Source organism: Mauremys mutica, chromosome 10 (assembly GCF_020497125.1).
Source record: "Mauremys mutica isolate MM-2020 ecotype Southern chromosome 10, ASM2049712v1, whole genome shotgun sequence".
Classification (NCBI taxonomy): domain Eukaryota; kingdom Metazoa; phylum Chordata; order Testudines; family Geoemydidae; genus Mauremys; species Mauremys mutica.
Genome location: NC_059081.1, coordinates 18,373,654 through 18,391,740, shown reverse-complemented (window position 1 = coordinate 18,391,740; position 18,087 = coordinate 18,373,654). Strand labels below are relative to the sequence as shown.

The following is an 18,087-nucleotide window of genomic DNA, read 5'->3' as shown; positions in this document are numbered from 1 at the left end:
GCTTTTTAACACCCATTAATTAGTAATGGTTTTGGTTTTGTCATACAAAGATAAGCAAGTGCTGTAGAGAAGTCTAGTGTTTAGAATGCAATGACAAATAATATTTATATTAAGATCAACATATCAAAATAACTTTTTCATTTGATACAGATCGAGTTTTGGTTCGAATAAATGACTTGACAGTAGAGAAAGCTGATGAAGTGGTTTGGGTTCGTGGCAGGATTCATACAAGCAGAGCTAAAGGTGAGATGCATCCAAGTTTTTTCTTGTTTTGTTATTACAATAAACTGAGTATTTTGTATTTTCCTTACAATGTCTCCTTCACCAGAGAGAAGCAACATTATAAAACTTCTACTACTTATGTGTGTGTCACAAGAAAATACCAGTTTACTTCCAGAATTTCACTATCCTTTTTCAAAACAATTATTGGCACTTATTTCACATTTAAATTTTAGTTATCATAAAAACAATACAAATTAGAGAATGGCAGCTGCCATCTTGCTGCCCTATGTGATAATTTGAGACAGTAGCAGTCTCTCTCTCTCCCTCCCTCCCTACCCTCCCCCCCATAAAATGTTTGAGAGAAGAGAGACTCTGAGGTTGTTCTTTGTTAAACTGGAATCTGTATTGAAATAACACATTTTGCTGTATGTAGCATTACTTTTACTAAGTTTACTTTGTAGGCAAACGGTATCCAAGAGTTTTAAAAAAGACGATCTTAGTCATTCTATTTTAGTTGAACTTTAGAGATTTGTTTAAAAACATACTTTCACAGCTACATAAACATTCAGATTTCTAAGCAAAACTGAATCGCATTCCAAATCGCTGCACAGACCAAAATCACTCTGCAAGCTGAATAATTAATTTATGGCTTAGTTTTTGTTGCCATCTTGTCCTCTAAAGAAAACAAAACCATTTTAGTTTCAAATTACCAAAAAACTTCAAATTAAAACAAACAAACAAAAAAATCATCTTTCTCAGCTGAGAGAAAGGGAAAGTCCTCTGTAGGTCCTGAGTACTATGGGCTGTCACACAAGGCTGACAGCCATTTTTCTTCACTGGAACCAGAAGTTCTCCCTTGAGATTCGTTTGCAGTGTGCAAACTGAAATAGGCTTTGGCCTTTCAGGTTACATCAGACACTGACAACTGTTGGGGCTGATTTCAGCTGTTTTTGTCTATTCTGTTGAGAGTTGATAGTCCTCCCCAGATTTGTTGAGTAAAGAACATAAAGAAAATGGTCCTCAGAAATTACACGATAGTAATCTGAGAACAGGAAAAAATGCAGAAGGCAAAGAGGGGAGAAGAGTTCAGTCCAAAAAATTCCCTGAGAAACCAGTTTAGTTAATCTTTCTGTGGAGATAATAAAAAAAGAGAATGAGAGAGAGAGAATAAAAAGAGAATGAAAGAGAGAGCGAGCTTGTTCTGGTTTCTCTTGCTTTGTCACAGTCCTACCCTCAGATCAGAAAATAACCTTAAGACAATTAGACTCTCTCTTTATATGATTTTTAAAGGTTTTAATTTGTTCTCATTTTAAAAAGTTAAATTTAGGGAGATCTGTCTTGAGTTCTATAATTGTACTCCTGAGTGCATTCTTTGACAAAAAATTGAAATTTCTGCGCACAATATTTTAAAATGCTGCAAAATTCTGCGAGTTTTATTTGTCAATAAATAAATGCAGAGGCTCCAGCATGGCAGTGAGGAGGGGCTGCACAAAGGTGGGAGATCACCTTGCAGCCTCCTTACCCCCAGGACCCAGACTCATCGGTGAGGCTGCACCCAACGCTGATATAGCACAAGGCCTGGGTCTGCCCCAGAAACACCCACGGCTCTGTTCCAGGTGCATCAGGTGTGGGGCAGGCAGGCTCAACCAGGGGGGATCCAGGTGTGGGGGGATCCAGGTGTGGGGTGAGAGGATTCTGTTCGGGACAATCTGGGTGCAGACAGCACCATGATAGCATTGCCAACTTAATCCCCAGTGTAGATGCAGCATGTCAACATAGCTAACTTCGCTTAGGGATGTAGAGTTCCTACGCTAACAGAAAAACCCATTCCATTGGTGTTGGCTGCATCTACATTATGGGGTTATGCCAAGCTACACTGACATAACTGTGCCCTAAGTCCTGGGTCCTTAAAGTTGAAGAACACAAGTGAAGAGAAGAATTTATTTGTCTTTCTATATCCACAAATGAATACAGTGTTACATTTAGAGTTGGTCACATTTTTATAATCAAAAAGCTTGTCTAAAGAGAAAAATTTCCTCTTGAACAACATGGAAAACATCTGAAATTTTTTCATCAAAACAAAATTAAAAATGGTCAGTTGTCAGTTCCTTTGGTTCTGCTTCCCTCTTCCTTTTCTCATTTTTCCCCCCAGTGGAGAATGGGTAGAGGGGGCATTAAACAAACATTAAATTTTTGTAATAGAAAATATTTGATCTTTTTTCGCAGCCCTTGTTCTATTTTGAGAGATACAGTAATTATATAGAGGCTTATAAGAAAATATGACACCTTAGAAGATTGAAACCAGATTTCTTGGCACAGCTTATTGCAAGATTTTTTTTTTTCCACGCTACACTGATGGAGGTCTGAACATATTATATGGGAAACATCTTAGATATTAAGGTCTTATTTTCACTAGGAAAAAAATATGCTTTAAAATCCTAGTTTAGACAGGGCAGGTAATATATTTTAGTTAGCTGAGGTAAATCCTAGGCTCTCCCCTACTGCAACCAATTAACAACTCCAACCAACTAACAAGTGTTCAAAACAAACCTTTTTCCCTGTGTAGGATCTCTTGCATTGGGCTGCCCTGTATTATTTTTACCCATATCTTTTAGTGAGACTTTGTCTTGGCTATAACAGTATCTGATTTGAACACTGACGTTCTTATTATGAGACAAACCTTATTTCCACACGTGAAAGTGATTGAATGTAGGCTGTTAAAGCTCTTCATGAACTTTAAGTTTTAAGGAACATCAAAAGATTTTGATACATGAAAAGAACTATAAACCTAAATATTTTTCTTGCATCCTGATGCTTTCTTTTTCCCTTTGTCTCATCTCAAAAGGCATCTAATCTTGAACTAGATATGATCATGACTCCTCTTTGATATTTTGTTTCACATGGTTTAGTCCTTTGGAAGAAGTTCAGATTTTTCCTGTTTTCTTTTAACTGTGCTGTTTTAATCATCCCCAGCAATGAAATTTGTTTGATCACTTATCATTTTGTGTGATTAGAAATAGCTGATACGAGAAAAGAGAACATTTTATGGAGTATACGAACAAGCCAAACCAACATTACTCGTGACAAAAATATTGGAATCACTTTGTAATGCAGCCTCCCATCAGTCTGTAGCAAACAACTTTTCACTTTTGGTTTTAGTAAAACTGCTACATTTTTGTTTCTAACCTGTGCAAATCAGTGTCCTCCCATTTAGTTTACCGTCCTCTCCTTGAATATTTACTAGTATGATTACTATGCATCTGTTCTGAACTGTGTGTTTTTCTTAAACCCTAAACCAACATTTCTCAATATCTATTTTATCTGATCACCTTTCTTTGTTTGCAACTCCATAGTGGTGTGTTCTTTTTTTAGTAAAAATTAACACTTACAAAACACTGGTATTTGATGGATGTAGAATAGGGATAATTTATCTGTGGAAGATTATCTTTGATAGATACATATATATCACTGAAAAGAAGTAGATTTGTCTTTGTACTGTTAGTTTGTGGAGGCATATTTTACAAACAAAAAACACAGTACATTTACCTCTGCTGTGCTCTGTTTAACTGTAAAGCTGTGAAGACTTTAATTTACAGCAGTCTCTTAATGTTGTTTGTGTTACACACGCAAGTAAGCTCATCCTTACATACCTACTTGTCTCCTTTGTTTTCGCCTTCCATCCATGAGATATGGAATTTTTTTGTGATCTGTTTTCTGAAAATCAAATACACTGAGTAGAACCTCTGCGGTCAGCATAATAGGGTAAAAAGTCTTTAGTGTTCACATCATTGCGATGTTAACTTTTGTACTATTTGGTGCTTGTTTCATTTTCATATTAGCATTGACGTTTTTTTTCTTTCAAACAAAATGCGTATCAGATGCTCTCCATTTATCTATTGAGACTTGTTAAAATTGTCTGCAGCTGCATGTTAGAGCTACGTTATTGCAAATTAAATCTGCAGTTCTAATTCTCAAGTCCTGTAATGCATAATTTGAACTGAGAATATTTGTGTATGCAATGCAATTCAGAATATTAAAATTATGACATTAGATTTGACCAAAATGTCATCTCATACAAAAATGTCAGTAAAGCTACTGGTCACTAACGAAAGTAAGCATTCAAACACTGTCCCTTGGGGAAGTGTGTTAAGTCCCGGGTATTTGGCTGCAACTGTGGCCCATACTGTCCCTAGCAGGAAGATTGTGTTCATATTTGACCGAGAGATGTTGAACTTTGGCAGAATCAGGGAATTCCCGATGTGGAAAGAGAGATTGAAATGGAAACTAGCACAGAGAGCCCAAGTGTTCTCCGTGAGTGGGACATGGGGTTGTGCTAAGGGAGTTGAGCATTGCTTTTGTTTGAATGATGATAGGACGTTCTCTGAAAGATCAAGGAAGCTAGTATCTGCTGATGTAGAAGAGGTTCAGAAATGTATCTAGGGGTTGGAAGTCCGCAGGAACCATCAGGAATTCCAGAAGTCCTTATCCGTTCCCATTTGTTGTGGCTAGAAAAAAAGAATGGGGATATATGCATGTGCATAGCTTAACATGCTTTGAATAGATGTACAGTCCCTAGCTAGTATGCTACCCCAAGAGTGATGATGCCTTACACTGCCTAATAGGAAGCTGTCGCTTTTCTGTTTTGGATCTGAGAAACGGATACTATCAAGATACCCATGGAACTGCCCAGTATAAAAAACCAGCCTTTGTGTGTCCACTCGGAGTCTACAAATTTCTGAGTGCCCCCAGGGAATATCAGGGGCCCTGGACACATTCCAGAGGTTAATGGAGTGAATGGTTAGTGACGTGAACTTTCTGAAAGTCCTGGTGTATCTGGATGACTTGGTAATGTTCATGCACACTTTGGAAGAGCATGAAGAACTCTTGTGGAAAGTGTTGGACTGCCTGCAGGAATAAAAGTTGAAACTCTCTCCAAACAAATGCCAGTTTTGTCAAGAAAAAGTAAAGTATATAGGGCATGTTGTCTCTAAAATGGAGTTGCTGCAGATCCAGATAAGCTGGAAGCCATGATGACATGGCCAAGACCAAAATCTTGAAAGAATCTTGAGGTTCTGAAGTTATTACAGGCTATCTGTAGAAGGATTTTCTGCCTTTTGTCAACCCTTAAATGAAAATTTAAAGGAAAAGGTCGGGCTCTGCATGTAGGTGCCAACTACTACAGAGTCAACCCTTTGGAGAGTGGGAGACTCCCAATTGTAAGAACACTTTTTGGATGTTATAGATGCACTGACACCCATTTTTTTTAGTATCACAGAAGCATGTATGTGGCTGTTAGTGAGGAAGAACTGGGAGGATTCTCTACCAAGAATATCCAGATGTATGGAGACCAGTTGCCTATGCTAGTAGGAGTCTAGCATTGTCAGAGAAAAACTGTCCAGTTCACAAACTAGAGTTCTTGGCATCAAAGTGGGTGACTGAGAGACTGTGAGATTCCACAATTATCTCTATGGAGTGAAATTCACAGTCCATACATATAACAATCCTTTAACTTTATATCCTGAAGTCCCATTTGGATGCCATGGAGCTTACATGGTTAACAGCATTGGCCACCTGTAATTTCCAGAATATGTGAACTTGGATGTTGATGCATTATCCTGAAGGGCACCTGAGGGGAGGTTGCCAGACCATGAATTGACATCCCAGATACTGGAGTGAGAGCTTTGTGTAAGATGGCTGAGATCTGGCCTATTGATGCAGTCGTGAACCAGATTAGGGCTATCAACATGCTTAGAGCCCCTCCTGGTGCTATATCTGAGGTGTATACAAATACCACCCACCTGGATCTTACCTCATTACACAGATTGCACCAGGAAGATACCACTAGTGCCCAGCTTTAGAGATCCTAGGCTGAAAGTGATCTTGATTGCCAAAAGGTTAGGTAGACCTGTGAATATCATACAGAATGCACATCCAGATATCAAACTGACCTTGAGAGAGACTAGTAAACATTGAAAGGAGGCCTATTATGTCAAGAGACTAGGAACTTGCTTCATCACCTTATCAGCTAGTGTTGCCAGGAGATTTCAGGGACCTGGTTCTGAAGTCCTTGCATGATGAAGGAGGACATTCTAGGATAGACCAGACACTTGAGATGGTAAGAAGAAGGTTCTGTTGGCCCAGATTAGCAAGGAATGTAGAGGAATATTTTAAGGATTGTGCCAAATGTTTAGCTCAAAAGACTTAACCCATCTTCCCACTTAATATCCAAAACAAGGGACCCATATATCTTGTGTGTATTAACTTTCTGTCCTTAGACTCTAACAACAAAGGGAATATTAACGTATTGGTGATAACCGACCATTTCACTTGATATGCACAGGCATTCCCCACAGAAGATCAATATGTGCTATTGCTGTAGCCAAGATATTACGGACAAGTACTTTATGCACTATGGTTGGCATCCCAGAATTCGCTCTGACCAGAAAATAGACTTATTAAAGAACTACTACAAATAATTGGTATAAAATAATCTTGGATGTCTCCGTATCACGTACAAGGAGATCCACAGTCGGAACGTTTCAAAAGGATGATTTTGTACGTGGTTGGGACTCTCAGCCCAATGCAAAAGCACAAATGAAGCCAACACATTTCACAGCTAGTACACATTTTTAATTGTACCAGAAACGATGCTAATGTAGTCTGCCTTTATTATCTAATGTTTAGGAAGGAAGCAAGACAACCTTTGGACATTTTTTTTTGGGGTGACTCCAGATGACTTGTCTCCCTGAGATGTATCTTATAGATAGTTATATATATAAAAATTAAAGTATAACACACACACACACACACTAAAAAAAAAGTAAAGCAACAACTGAAGACCTCCTATCAACTGGCTATGGAGACAGAAGACAGTGAAGTGAAGACAGAAACTCAGAATTAGACTCAACGTGATCAATGCATAAAGGAGCAAGAACTACTCCCAGGAGACCAGATTTTGACAAGGAACTTGGGAGGAAGAGGGAAGAACAATCTTGGAGACAGAGGACATTCAGAACCCCATCCATTCAGAAATTACTTGGGATTCCCGTATATCGACTCCAGAGAGAAGGAAGAAAGGAGATAATGTCAGAACTCTTTACAGGAATCACTTGTTGCCTATTGGGAAGTTGGTATGGTTTCCTGGAAATGAGTCTGGGGAGAGATGGCAGCTAAGCCTACTACTAGAAGTCAGGCTGTTCCACATAATTGTCATGGTCTGGTGGTGAATTTGCACCCTCATCACCTTGCTGCACTCAAGTACCATCAGGCCTGCAACAACTCATCAAGATATGTGGAGCCCACTAATGTGGAATAAACTGGACCTGTGAATCTAGGAAAGTCCACCCTCTGGGGTAGTGTTACTTGTGGGTTATATGGTGTTATTGATGTACCCACTCCAAATCGATCTTCCCTTTCCCTTTTATATGCTTTCTCTGTTTCCCCTTGTAAATAAAGTGTACCTTGATTGTGGGTTTAATGTGTGTGTGTGTGTCTGAGGTGTCAGAATAGTATGTTCACCAGGTATCAGACTAGTCATAGGGATAAGTACCAGGTTGGAGATAGTTGAAACAATAGAGGAAAGTAAGGTAGGTTCCTCACTATCATAAACAGGTGAACACACCACCAGTTAGCAGCTAAGAATCCAGGCAGTTGAAACCCATGGTGGCCAAAGCAGAGGGACACCTGTAAGGGTTCCAATTGCTGATTAGCTGCCCTTACGGGTACAACAAGCCATAAAACCCCATTACATATAGACAGTGTGTTGATTTTAGTGTTCTGCAATGTAGGTAACCAACAAACTTACAATGACAATTTTTAGGGAAGCATCTGGCTTTTAGCATGTGCACTGTCAACAATTTAATGGAAATATTGCTGTATCATTATGAGTCAGAGCTGGATATTAAGGTGTTGACGCATCTTGTCAAGGGATGTTAAAACAATGGAATGTATGTTATTAACACTCTGTGTCTGAACAAAATGCAATTAAAATCATAAACTTTGCTGCAAATTAAATTCAGTAAATTTTCATTAGAAGTGTGAAAAGAAATGCCAGGTTGTTGCAACTGTCAATTAAATCGGTTTGAGTGGGTTTCACTTCACTGAGTGAGAGAGACGTATTTCAGAAATCAACAAACTGCATTGTTGTACTCTCTGCAAGCTACTACCATTGTCTTGCTGTCTATTCCTTCAATTCTAGATTGAATAAATTGATCTTCTAGGAATTTCCCTCAGGTTTTTAACTGTTTAAGTTCTTGTCCTCCTCCAGAATCAATATTCTTTCTCGTTTTCTCTGTGTGTGTGTGTGTGTGTGTGTGTGTGTGTGTGTGTGTGCTGATGTTTAGTCCCTATGACGTAAAATCAAGACTTTTTTGCTCTCAGTGATTGTCAGAGCAAGTCTGTAGTGACCTAGATGCCTTTAACTTCATTTATTCTTTAATTTTGGCAGTGACTGAGTAAATTTAGGAAGGGACAAGGAGAGAGAGACTGTTTGTTTGACTTATTCTAAAGCAGGGGTCTCAAACATGCGGCCCGCGGGCCGCATGCGGCCCGCGGAGCTCTTCCCTGCGGCCCGCGGAGCTCCCCAGGGGAGCTCCGCAGGGGCCCCCAAGAGAAAAGCGGAGGCTCCCGCCTCCGCCCCTCTCCTGGAGCCTCGGCGCATAGAGCGCCGAGTCTCCGTCCGAGCACCTGAGCCCCGCCCCGATCCGAGCCGCGTGGGGAGGGGGCGGGGCTGGGAGCTCTGGGCTGAGCGCTGCGCTCGGCGGGGAGCTGCCCGCCCCGCCCCCTCACCACGCGGCTCTGAGCGGGACCGCCGGAGACGCGCTCGGGTAAGCGGGGGGGGAAAGCGGGACCCGCCGGGGCCGGGCCGGGGGAAGGGAAGCGGGACCCACTGGGGGGGGGGGAAGGGAAGCGCTCAGGGCTGGGGCAGAGGATTAGGGTGTGGGGGGATGAGGGCTCTGGCTGGGGTTGAGGATTAGGGTGCAGGGTCCTAGTGCCTGCCCTCCGCCAGTACTGGCAAGGCAGGCTTCCCTTACCCTGAGCCTCTCCAACCCCAAACCCTCAGCCCCAGCCAGAGCCCTCATTCCCCCCGCACCCTAATCCCCAGCCCTGAGCACCCCCACATCATGAACCCCTCATCCCCCTGCACCCTAATCCTCTGCCCCAGCCAGAGCCCTCATCCCCCCACACCCTAATCCTCTGCCCCAGCCCTGAGCGCCCCCACATCATGAACCCCATCCCCCCGCACCCTAATCCTCTGCCCCAGCCCTGAGCGCCCCCACATCATGAACCCCTCATCCACAGCCCTCACCCCACACTCCAAACCTCTTCCCTAGCCCTGAGCCCCCTCGCATCATGAACCCCTCATCCACAGCCCTCACCCCACAGCCCAACCCTCTTCCCTAGCCCTGAGCCCCCTCGCATCATGAACCCCTCATCCACAGCCCTCACCCCACAGCCCAACCCTCTTCCCTAGCCCTGAGCCCCCTCCTGCATCATGTACCCCTCGCCCTCAGCCCCACAGCCCTCACCCCTGCACTCCCTCCTATCCCCAAACTCCGTCCCAAAGCCTGCACCCCCACCCCCTGCCGCAGCCTGGAGCCTGCATCGAGCACAGAGCCTGCATCCAGACCCCCTCCCCCACCCAAACTCCCTCCCAGAGCCTTAGGCAGTAAATCTAAGTGCGTGTTTTGTCCTTTGAGTGAGGTGCATTACTGAGTGTATATATTTATTAAAACTGCGCGCGCTTAGGGGAGGAGGTGGAGAAGAGACAGGGCAGGGGCGGGGCCTCATGGAAGGGGTGGATTGGGGGTGGGGCCAGGGGCAGCAAGGGGGCGTGTCAGTGATGCGGCCCTCGGGCCAATGCACTAGTCCTCATGCGGCCCTCGGGGTCATTTGAGTTTGAGACCCCTGTTCTAAAGTGATATAGACTGGAGAAGACTCTCGGTTTACCTGCAGTTCATGTAAAGTGAAACCTTGGGGAATAAAAGTGGGAGAAACTTTAGGAAAAGTAAAACTTATGACTAAACTTCTGGTATTTAAAAATAATTAAGATTTAGAAGCAGTGTCAAAAGGCAAGTGCAACAGTAGGGCCATTCTCACAAATGAATTATTTGGAAAATATCAAAATTAAAAAGGGTAACTTTATCAAAGATCAGTGAATACTGATATGCTCTGTAGTTATTCATACAACCATTCTGACCTCTTGTGATTTGTAGTTTTCAGTCCTAGCTTTCTATCTTGTATAAATATCAGTGATCTTACTCAAGTTGCTTTAAAAACAGATTTTGTTATTTATAGACATTTTTTTTCATACATTAGAGATAAGATCATTCTGGCTTATCTGCAATTTCGAATGCTCATGCATATGTACCTTGTTTCGTTTTTGTTAAAACTCAGGCTTAATTTCAAAGTATTAAAACATTTTTCATTCATAAAGATCCTGAGTAACTTGGCCTTAATACACCTGCATTTTTTTCTCCTTTTATTCAGGGAAGCAATGTTTTTTAGTCCTACGTCAGCAGCAGTTTAATGTGCAGGCTCTTGTGGCTGTGGGAGACCATGCAAGCAAGCAGATGGTAAAGTTTGCTGCCAAGTAAGTAAGCAATTATATCCTGTTGTCAAAGTAAACAATGGTGGGAACCATGACTCCAAGGGGTTGGGACCATTTTCACACATTAACATCAATGCTTCATTTGTTTTAAAATGTAGTTATTTAAATTGTCAGTTCACTATTGCGTTGAATACATTACACTTACAAAAGATAAAATAGAACAGAGGCTTGAAATTCATTCTGAACTGCTGAAGCAGCATTCTTTCTCCACAGACAACCTACGTTTACTTCCAAGCCAGCTAACAAAAAGCCTGGCAGGCTTAGCATAGTGGGTCACTTTTTTAATTTTGTGTTTAGGGGGAGAGGTGGGGTGTGTGCACATGCTCAGTCTTTATCTTCCTTAAGTAGCAGATCTGCAGCCTAGTAGAATGTTTTTTAACTAGAATAAATATAAGCCCTGAACTACATTTTATTTGAAATAAATTCCATGTTGCAAATTGATTACTGAGTGGGAGAAAGTTGAGAGTTGTTTTTATGAACCTAATTGATCTAATTTACTCTTTATTGTTGTCCCTTTCAAGCTGTGCTCTTTTGTTGTTTTTTATTTTTTGGCAATGATTAGACTTGTTTCCAATTAACGAGTGTGTTACAGCTGTTTACAATTAGTTATTTGCCTTGTATTATTCTTAAGGCTAAAATGATGAATGTGAGTTAAAGGGGTCTCTTCTCCTTGCCCTCCTTTCTTAAGCTTGACTGGACTTTCAGGTTTTGGGTCATCTGCTACTTTATATGTCTCTGTGGAAAAGGTGATTTTATAGTAGAACTTTTTGAACTTACAAGTCTTTTAGCTGAATGTCCACAAGTTAAGATATAGAACCAATCAATAATATGTTTAACATGTGGCACTTGAGGTGCTGCTGTTCAGTCCTTGGCACTACCCATGTGACTGGGAATGTAGCCCCCAGTAATTAGCTGTAAGAGTGTGAAAGCCTTTGATGTGTTAGAGGAAGGGGGGGTGGGATTCATTATACCATACACTCCCAGAAGCAGAGTTAGAAGGTTAGAACAGTGCTTCTGGTGATTAGATGTAAGGCAACGGGAAAACAGAGCCAGCAATGTTTGTTGTTTGGCGGCACTTAGTGTTGACACTACCAGCAGGATACATGATGTTTACAGGTGTTGAGGAGCCAAAGTGAAGTTTTCTGTGTCTCCATGTGACAGTCTGTGTTTAGTTTCTTCCCAGCACTTAATAGATACTTTGAAAGAAAAAGGGCTTTCTCTCCTGTTATGCTGTCTAAAGGATCATCTCCACTCTGGTGGCTTCCTTTATGCCAATGAATCCTGCATAAACTCTTCTAGCTCTGGTATCCAGCCTTGTTCATTTTTGCATCTTCAGCTGTCTCAGGCATCTCCTGTTGAATGTCTTGCTGTTATCTTTATAAAACTGAATTTCTTATTTTCCTCCCAGTTTGTCTCTTCCTCTTCTTTCTAATCACCATTGATACAGTTTCACTATTCTTCCCATTGCCGTATCATTTTTTATTTTTTCCTCTACTCTTTCCCCCATGTACATTCTCATGCTAAATCCTGACACATCTTCCTCTTAGCGCTGTCTGTGTTTTCCTTACTATCCCTATGTTCAAAACCATTTTACCTACGCCCTGGAAGTCAGTTGTTTTGATTGGTGTAACTTTCTTACTGCTCTCATTTCATCTCTTTAATCCCTCACAGCCTTCCTGTTTTTTTACCACACGAAATTCAAGCACCTTGTCCTCACCTTCAAGGTCATACATAATCTTACCCCATTCACTTTATTAATTTCTTCCTATGCTCTACCTGCTCCTTGTTGCTTATTATTTTATCTTTTTCTTCATTCATACTGCTCCCTATGCCTCAAAGAGTCTGCCATTTCCTCTCCATCATTTCCACTCCCAATCTCCTCCTCGTAAGCCCTGCTAAACTCATTCCAGGACTTCTTCATACCTTGCTCTCCTCCCAGTAATCCCTTTTTATCTGACCATACTTCAACTGTTGTCTTCTTTGTCTTGTGCCAGCTAAGATTGTTTTGAGCCGGTGACCATTATCTTTTGCAAATGTAATGCTATAAATAAATGATAAATAATAACCATGTACTTCCCTGCCTTTCTTGCTGTCTTTTTCCTTCCCTTCAACTTGTCTCTTCCTACCCAAATATGAATTGATGAAATATCCTTTATCTCATAAAATATTTAAGATTTAACTTGACCTTTTCCCCTGTGGCAGCATGTAGACCTCATATATGGAATAATACCCATAACTCTTGACTCTGAGTTGCCTTGCTTCCTCTGTCTGCAAGCTTGTATATGTCTAAGAACTGTTTTAAACATCTGGTGACATGATGCATATGTGGTTTACAAAAAGACCCTACGATAATCTAATATCAGATTAACAAGATTCTTGTAAAAATTCTCACAGGCAGTAAACAAGCTAGTTCCTGTTTTTGGTATTGACATATGAAAAATGAGAACTTTCATAATCTGCCGTGGTCTAACAGTATTAACATACTGCTAATATATTGTATTCTAAATGTTCCAGCTTTCATGCAGTATTTGTCTTTCTCTAAACAAAGAGAATATCTATCTAATCTCCGCTTTTAAAAAGAGATTGAACTGTAAATTGATCTATGATACACTTCTGCTTTTAATTTTTGTAAAAAATAAATGAATTGTTGAAAACAATGTAGTGCCCATAAAAGATGCTAGATTAACAGCCCTGGAATTGAAGACCAGAGAACACACAGTGCCATGGGCAATATCAGTTCAAGCTTCCCCTAACTTTCCCATCAAAAAGTCTCAGTCCATTCTTGGAGTGGACCCTCTGTAGAAGTAAGGAGGGTACTTGTCTCCTTGCCATTTCCATTAGAAGCCTCTGCTGAGACTGCCAACAAGGGTGTTAACCAGTGCAATTAGTAATTTGTTAAAACTTATAGTCAAATTATTTTTGCGAGTTATATTTCCCAGAAGGCATAGGGTGTAGGTGGTGGTGCTGATTTTTTGGTTTGTTTGTTTTAATTCTTTGCTGGGCTTTTCCCTACTTCTCAGTTTGTACCACAGAAGGTCATGTGGTCTAGCAGTGAAAAAAAAACAAGACTCTAGGTTCTAATTTTAAAATGAGTTACTGACCTGGTGTAACCCTGGTCAGTAACTTGGTCCCCCTCTGTTTCAGTCAACCAGCCAGAAAAATGGGTTTAAAAAAATCTTGCTGGGAATTAAATGATGCAGCTGAGTTGAGCTTAGCTGAGTAAATAAATCACATGCCTTCAAAATGGAATTAGAATCATTTTAAATCATTCATTATCATCTATTCTTAGACCACTACAGGGGAAAGGTCTCTTCTTCAGCATTGCTCCTATGTCCATCATAAAGGCCCTACCAAGTTCACGGCCATGAAAAACATGTCACAGACCGTGAAATCTGGTCTCCACCCATGAAATCTGGTCTTTTGTGTGCTTTTACCCTATATTATACAGATTTCATGGAGAGACAAGCGTTTCTCAAATTGGAGGTCCTGACCCAAAAGTTGCAGGGGGGGTCACAAGGTTATTTTAAGGGGGTCACAGTATTGCCAACCTTACTTCTGCGCTGCCTTCAGAGCTGGGCAGCTGGAGAGCAGTGGCTGTTGGCCGGGCGCCCAGCCAGCAGCAACGCAGAAGTTAGGCTGGCAATACCATACCATGCCATCCTTACTTCTGCATTGCCGCCTTCAGAGCTGGGCGCCCAAGAGGGGTAACTGCTGATCAAGGGCCCAGCTCTGAAGGCAGCAGCGCAGAAGTAAGTGTGGGAATACCGTTGTGATGGGTTCCCCCCGGGGTGCCACTTGGAACTAGGGTACCACTGAGCCCTCCTGACCCACCAGCCTGGGCTCCCTTTACACTGCACTGATGTGACAGGCCCTCAAGCTTCCTCCAGCACACATACCGGTAGGGACACACCCAGCTGCAGCTGTATACAGATGCTTAGATCACTCTGCATGGGAAGGCTTCAGCTAAGGAACTGCCCAGCTACCCAAGTGCATACCCCGCTCTGGAGTATAAACCCAAAATTATACAGTCTTGCACTGCACAGTGATCTGTACAGTGTAAGCTCATGAAATTCGTCTACTCCCTCAATGTGGAGAGGGAATATACAATACCTTTTGCCCCAAGATATAACTCTCCCACACTGGTTTGTGATAAAGCAAAAACAAATTTATTAACTACAAAAGGTAGATTTTAAGTGATTATGAGGGATAGCAAACAAATCAAAGCAGATTACCTAGCAAATAAACAAAAACGCAATCTAAGCATAATATACTAAAGAGATTGGATATGAGTGGCAACTTCTCACCCTAAATGATGATTTAAGCCAGTTGCAGAGATTCTTAAGGGGCCAGCTTCCCATGCTTACAGCTTAAAAAACCCAGGTATTCCTTTCACAGTCGAGAAACCCCTCTAGCCTGGGTCCAGCACTTCCCCCAGTTCAGTCCTTGTTCCTCAGGTCGTTCCCAGAGCCTCTTTGGGCAGGAAGTCAGTGAAGAACGATGATGAGGTCACTCCCCTGCCTTAAATAGCTTATGCATATGGTGGGAACCCTTTGTCTCCAAGCTTGGTTACCACGCCTGGTCAGTGGAAAAACCCTGGTATTCCAAGATGGAGTCCAGTACCAGGTGACTTGGTCACATATCATTGTAAGGTCACAGCCGCCATGACTCAAAGGCTATTTGTAGCATCCTCAGGAAGGCTACCCGGTGGGAGATTAGCTTCTTCTAAGACCTGTTCTCTCTAATGGCCCTTCCCAGCCAGCTTTCTAGACTGATTGCATTCTGCCTAGTGGACGTTCCCCAGGTGTAAACACATTTGTAATAGATGCATAGACAATATTCTTAACTTCAGATACCAAAATGATACATGCATACAAATAGGATAACCATATTCAGTAAATCATAAGCTTTTCAATATCTCACATGACCTATCTTGCATAAAATACTTCATAGTTATGCCATAATCAAGTTTCACAACCATACCATGCCATCCCTACTTCTGTGCTGCTGCTCGTGGCGGCACTGCCTTCAGAGCTGGGCTCTTGGCCAGCAGCCGCCGCTCTCTGGCTGCCCAGCTCTGATGGCAGAGCTGCCACGAGCAGCAGTGCAGAAGTAAAGGTAGCAGTACCGCAACCCCCCTCCCCCCCCCAGATAACGTTGAGACCCCCCCCCACCCCCTATAACTCCTTTTTGGGTCAGGACCCCTACAATTACAACAGCATGAAATTTCAGATTTAAATATCTGAAATCATGAAATTTACTGTTTTTAAAATCCTGTGACCATGAAATTGAGCAAAATGGACCGTGAATTTGGTAGGCCCTATCCATTATAATGAAAGGGTTGCACACCTTGCCATGTTTGAATGAGTTAATGAGAGTATAAAACTACTGGTGATGACTGTTTTTCCCCTCTGACTTTATCAGCATGATTTAAGCTGCTGGTGCAGTAATCCTCAGTGGCATCAATCAAAGGTTCTGTGTCAGCATTGTTACTGCTGCCTTGCCTTATAAATGAGGTATTGACTCCAATTCCAGGGAAGTTGGTTAGATTTGGTTATTGTAAATTGTAGTTTAATATTATAGCAGGGCATCAGGAACAACTGTAGTTAAGGTATCATAAGAATTTCCATTCTAACACCATGTTCAGCCATTTGTAATTTGCTGAAAATTTCCAGGATTGACCTCTCCCTGAAGGTCAATTTTTTTTTCAGGTCTGAGCAACAACAGTTTGTTTTCTGTCTAAAGTAAACTAATAAGTACACAAGCTTCTTACAGTTAGTTCACGAGAGTGTTGTTCAAAACAGCAGCTAAGAGAAAGTGATTCACTGCGAAGTGGCTATTGTGGGTTTTTGCCTGCCAAATGAAGCTGTTGAAAGATTATCATCACACAGAGACTGCCATAATACAGTCATGTGGTTAAAACAGAAAGTATAGATTAATACACGTACAGATAACAAAGAGAGATTAAGGCATTTAGTGGCCATTATAGCAACTAAACTTTCTGTCAGCTTTGAGGAAAGAAAGTTAGTGTAGAGCAGTGGTTCTCAACCAGGGGTACACAGAGGTCTTCCTGGGGGTACATCAACTCATCTAGATACTTGCCTAATTTTACAACAGTCTACAGCAGAAGCGAAGTCAGTACAAACTAAAATTTCATACAGACAATTACTTGTTTATACTGCGCTATATACTATTCGCTGAAATGTAAGTACAAAATTTATATTCCAGTTGATTTATTGTATAATTATATGGTAAAAATGAGAAAGTAAACAATTATTCCGTAATAGTGTGCTGTCACACTTTTATATTTTTATGCCTGATTTTGTAAGCAAGTAGTTTTTAAGTGAGATGTAATTTGGGGGTATGCAAGACAAATCAGAATCCGGAAAGAGGTATAGTAGTCTGGAAAGGTTGAGAGCCACTAGTGTAGAGTAAGGGAGTAGATTGTCATACAGAGGTCCTGTTTTCTGTAGAACAGCTTTATAGACATAAAGACTAAAAGATTGTGAATCCTGTGTAAATTAGTGTTTTTCTTTGTTTTCTAGTTCAGGTGCTCTCACATCTTGTAACTTTACTGAATTAACTGCTGATATAATGTGCATAAATATTGTTGTGTTTAATAGAATACAGTTTTGGTCAGTGTTTGTGTAGCTGATTCAGGTAAGCTGTGTGAATACTAAGGAATTTTACCAAAAAGCTCCCACCTGACCAGGGGAAGCTCTGCCATAGACAAGTTTAAAGCTGCTTTCAACAGTAATACCACATTTGTTAATTAAACATACTGATATCTGTTTTAACTAAAACTATAGCTACTTCTATTGAACAGTGATCTCTGGGTGCTTGAACTGCCCATTGGGACTATTAGCAACAGTCTTAAAATAGAGCAGCTTTGAGATTGCTCTAATTGGCACTGGATGCCACACAACCCCAGATCAGAGTAAAAACTTGGGGCTTGTCTATACTTGAAATGCTGTCACACTTCAGTGTAGACACTACATGTGTCAACATGAGGGACTCTCTTATTGGGGTAGGTAATCCACCTTTACGAGAGGGAGTAGCTAGGTTGATGGAAGAATTTTTCAGTCAACCTACCATTTAACTTGGGGGTTAGGTTGGCTTAACTACATTGCTCAGGGATGTGGATTTCTCACAACCTAACTTTTAGTGTAGACCAGGCCTTAAAGTCACCTTTGACCCCTCCTCAACTGTGCTGAGTACAACTCAGCCGTAGCTCAGGACCTGAGTTTTTACTTGCATGC

The 18,087-nt window shown here is 41.5% G+C and overlaps 1 protein-coding gene across 2 annotated transcripts in view; it reads left to right on the top strand.

Moving 5' to 3' along the window:
* Nucleotides 1-18,087, top strand: part of DARS1 (aspartyl-tRNA synthetase 1) — a 69,996-nt gene that overhangs the window by 11,239 nt on the left and 40,670 nt on the right. For both annotated transcript variants that reach the window (XM_045032512.1, XM_045032511.1), the window contains exons 3-4: nucleotides 151-243; nucleotides 10,711-10,813. In XM_045032512.1, the coding sequence (XP_044888447.1) occupies nucleotides 10,794-10,813 (20 nt within the window). In that variant the 5' untranslated portion in view covers nucleotides 151-243; nucleotides 10,711-10,793. The remainder of the gene's footprint in view (nucleotides 1-150; nucleotides 244-10,710; nucleotides 10,814-18,087) is intronic.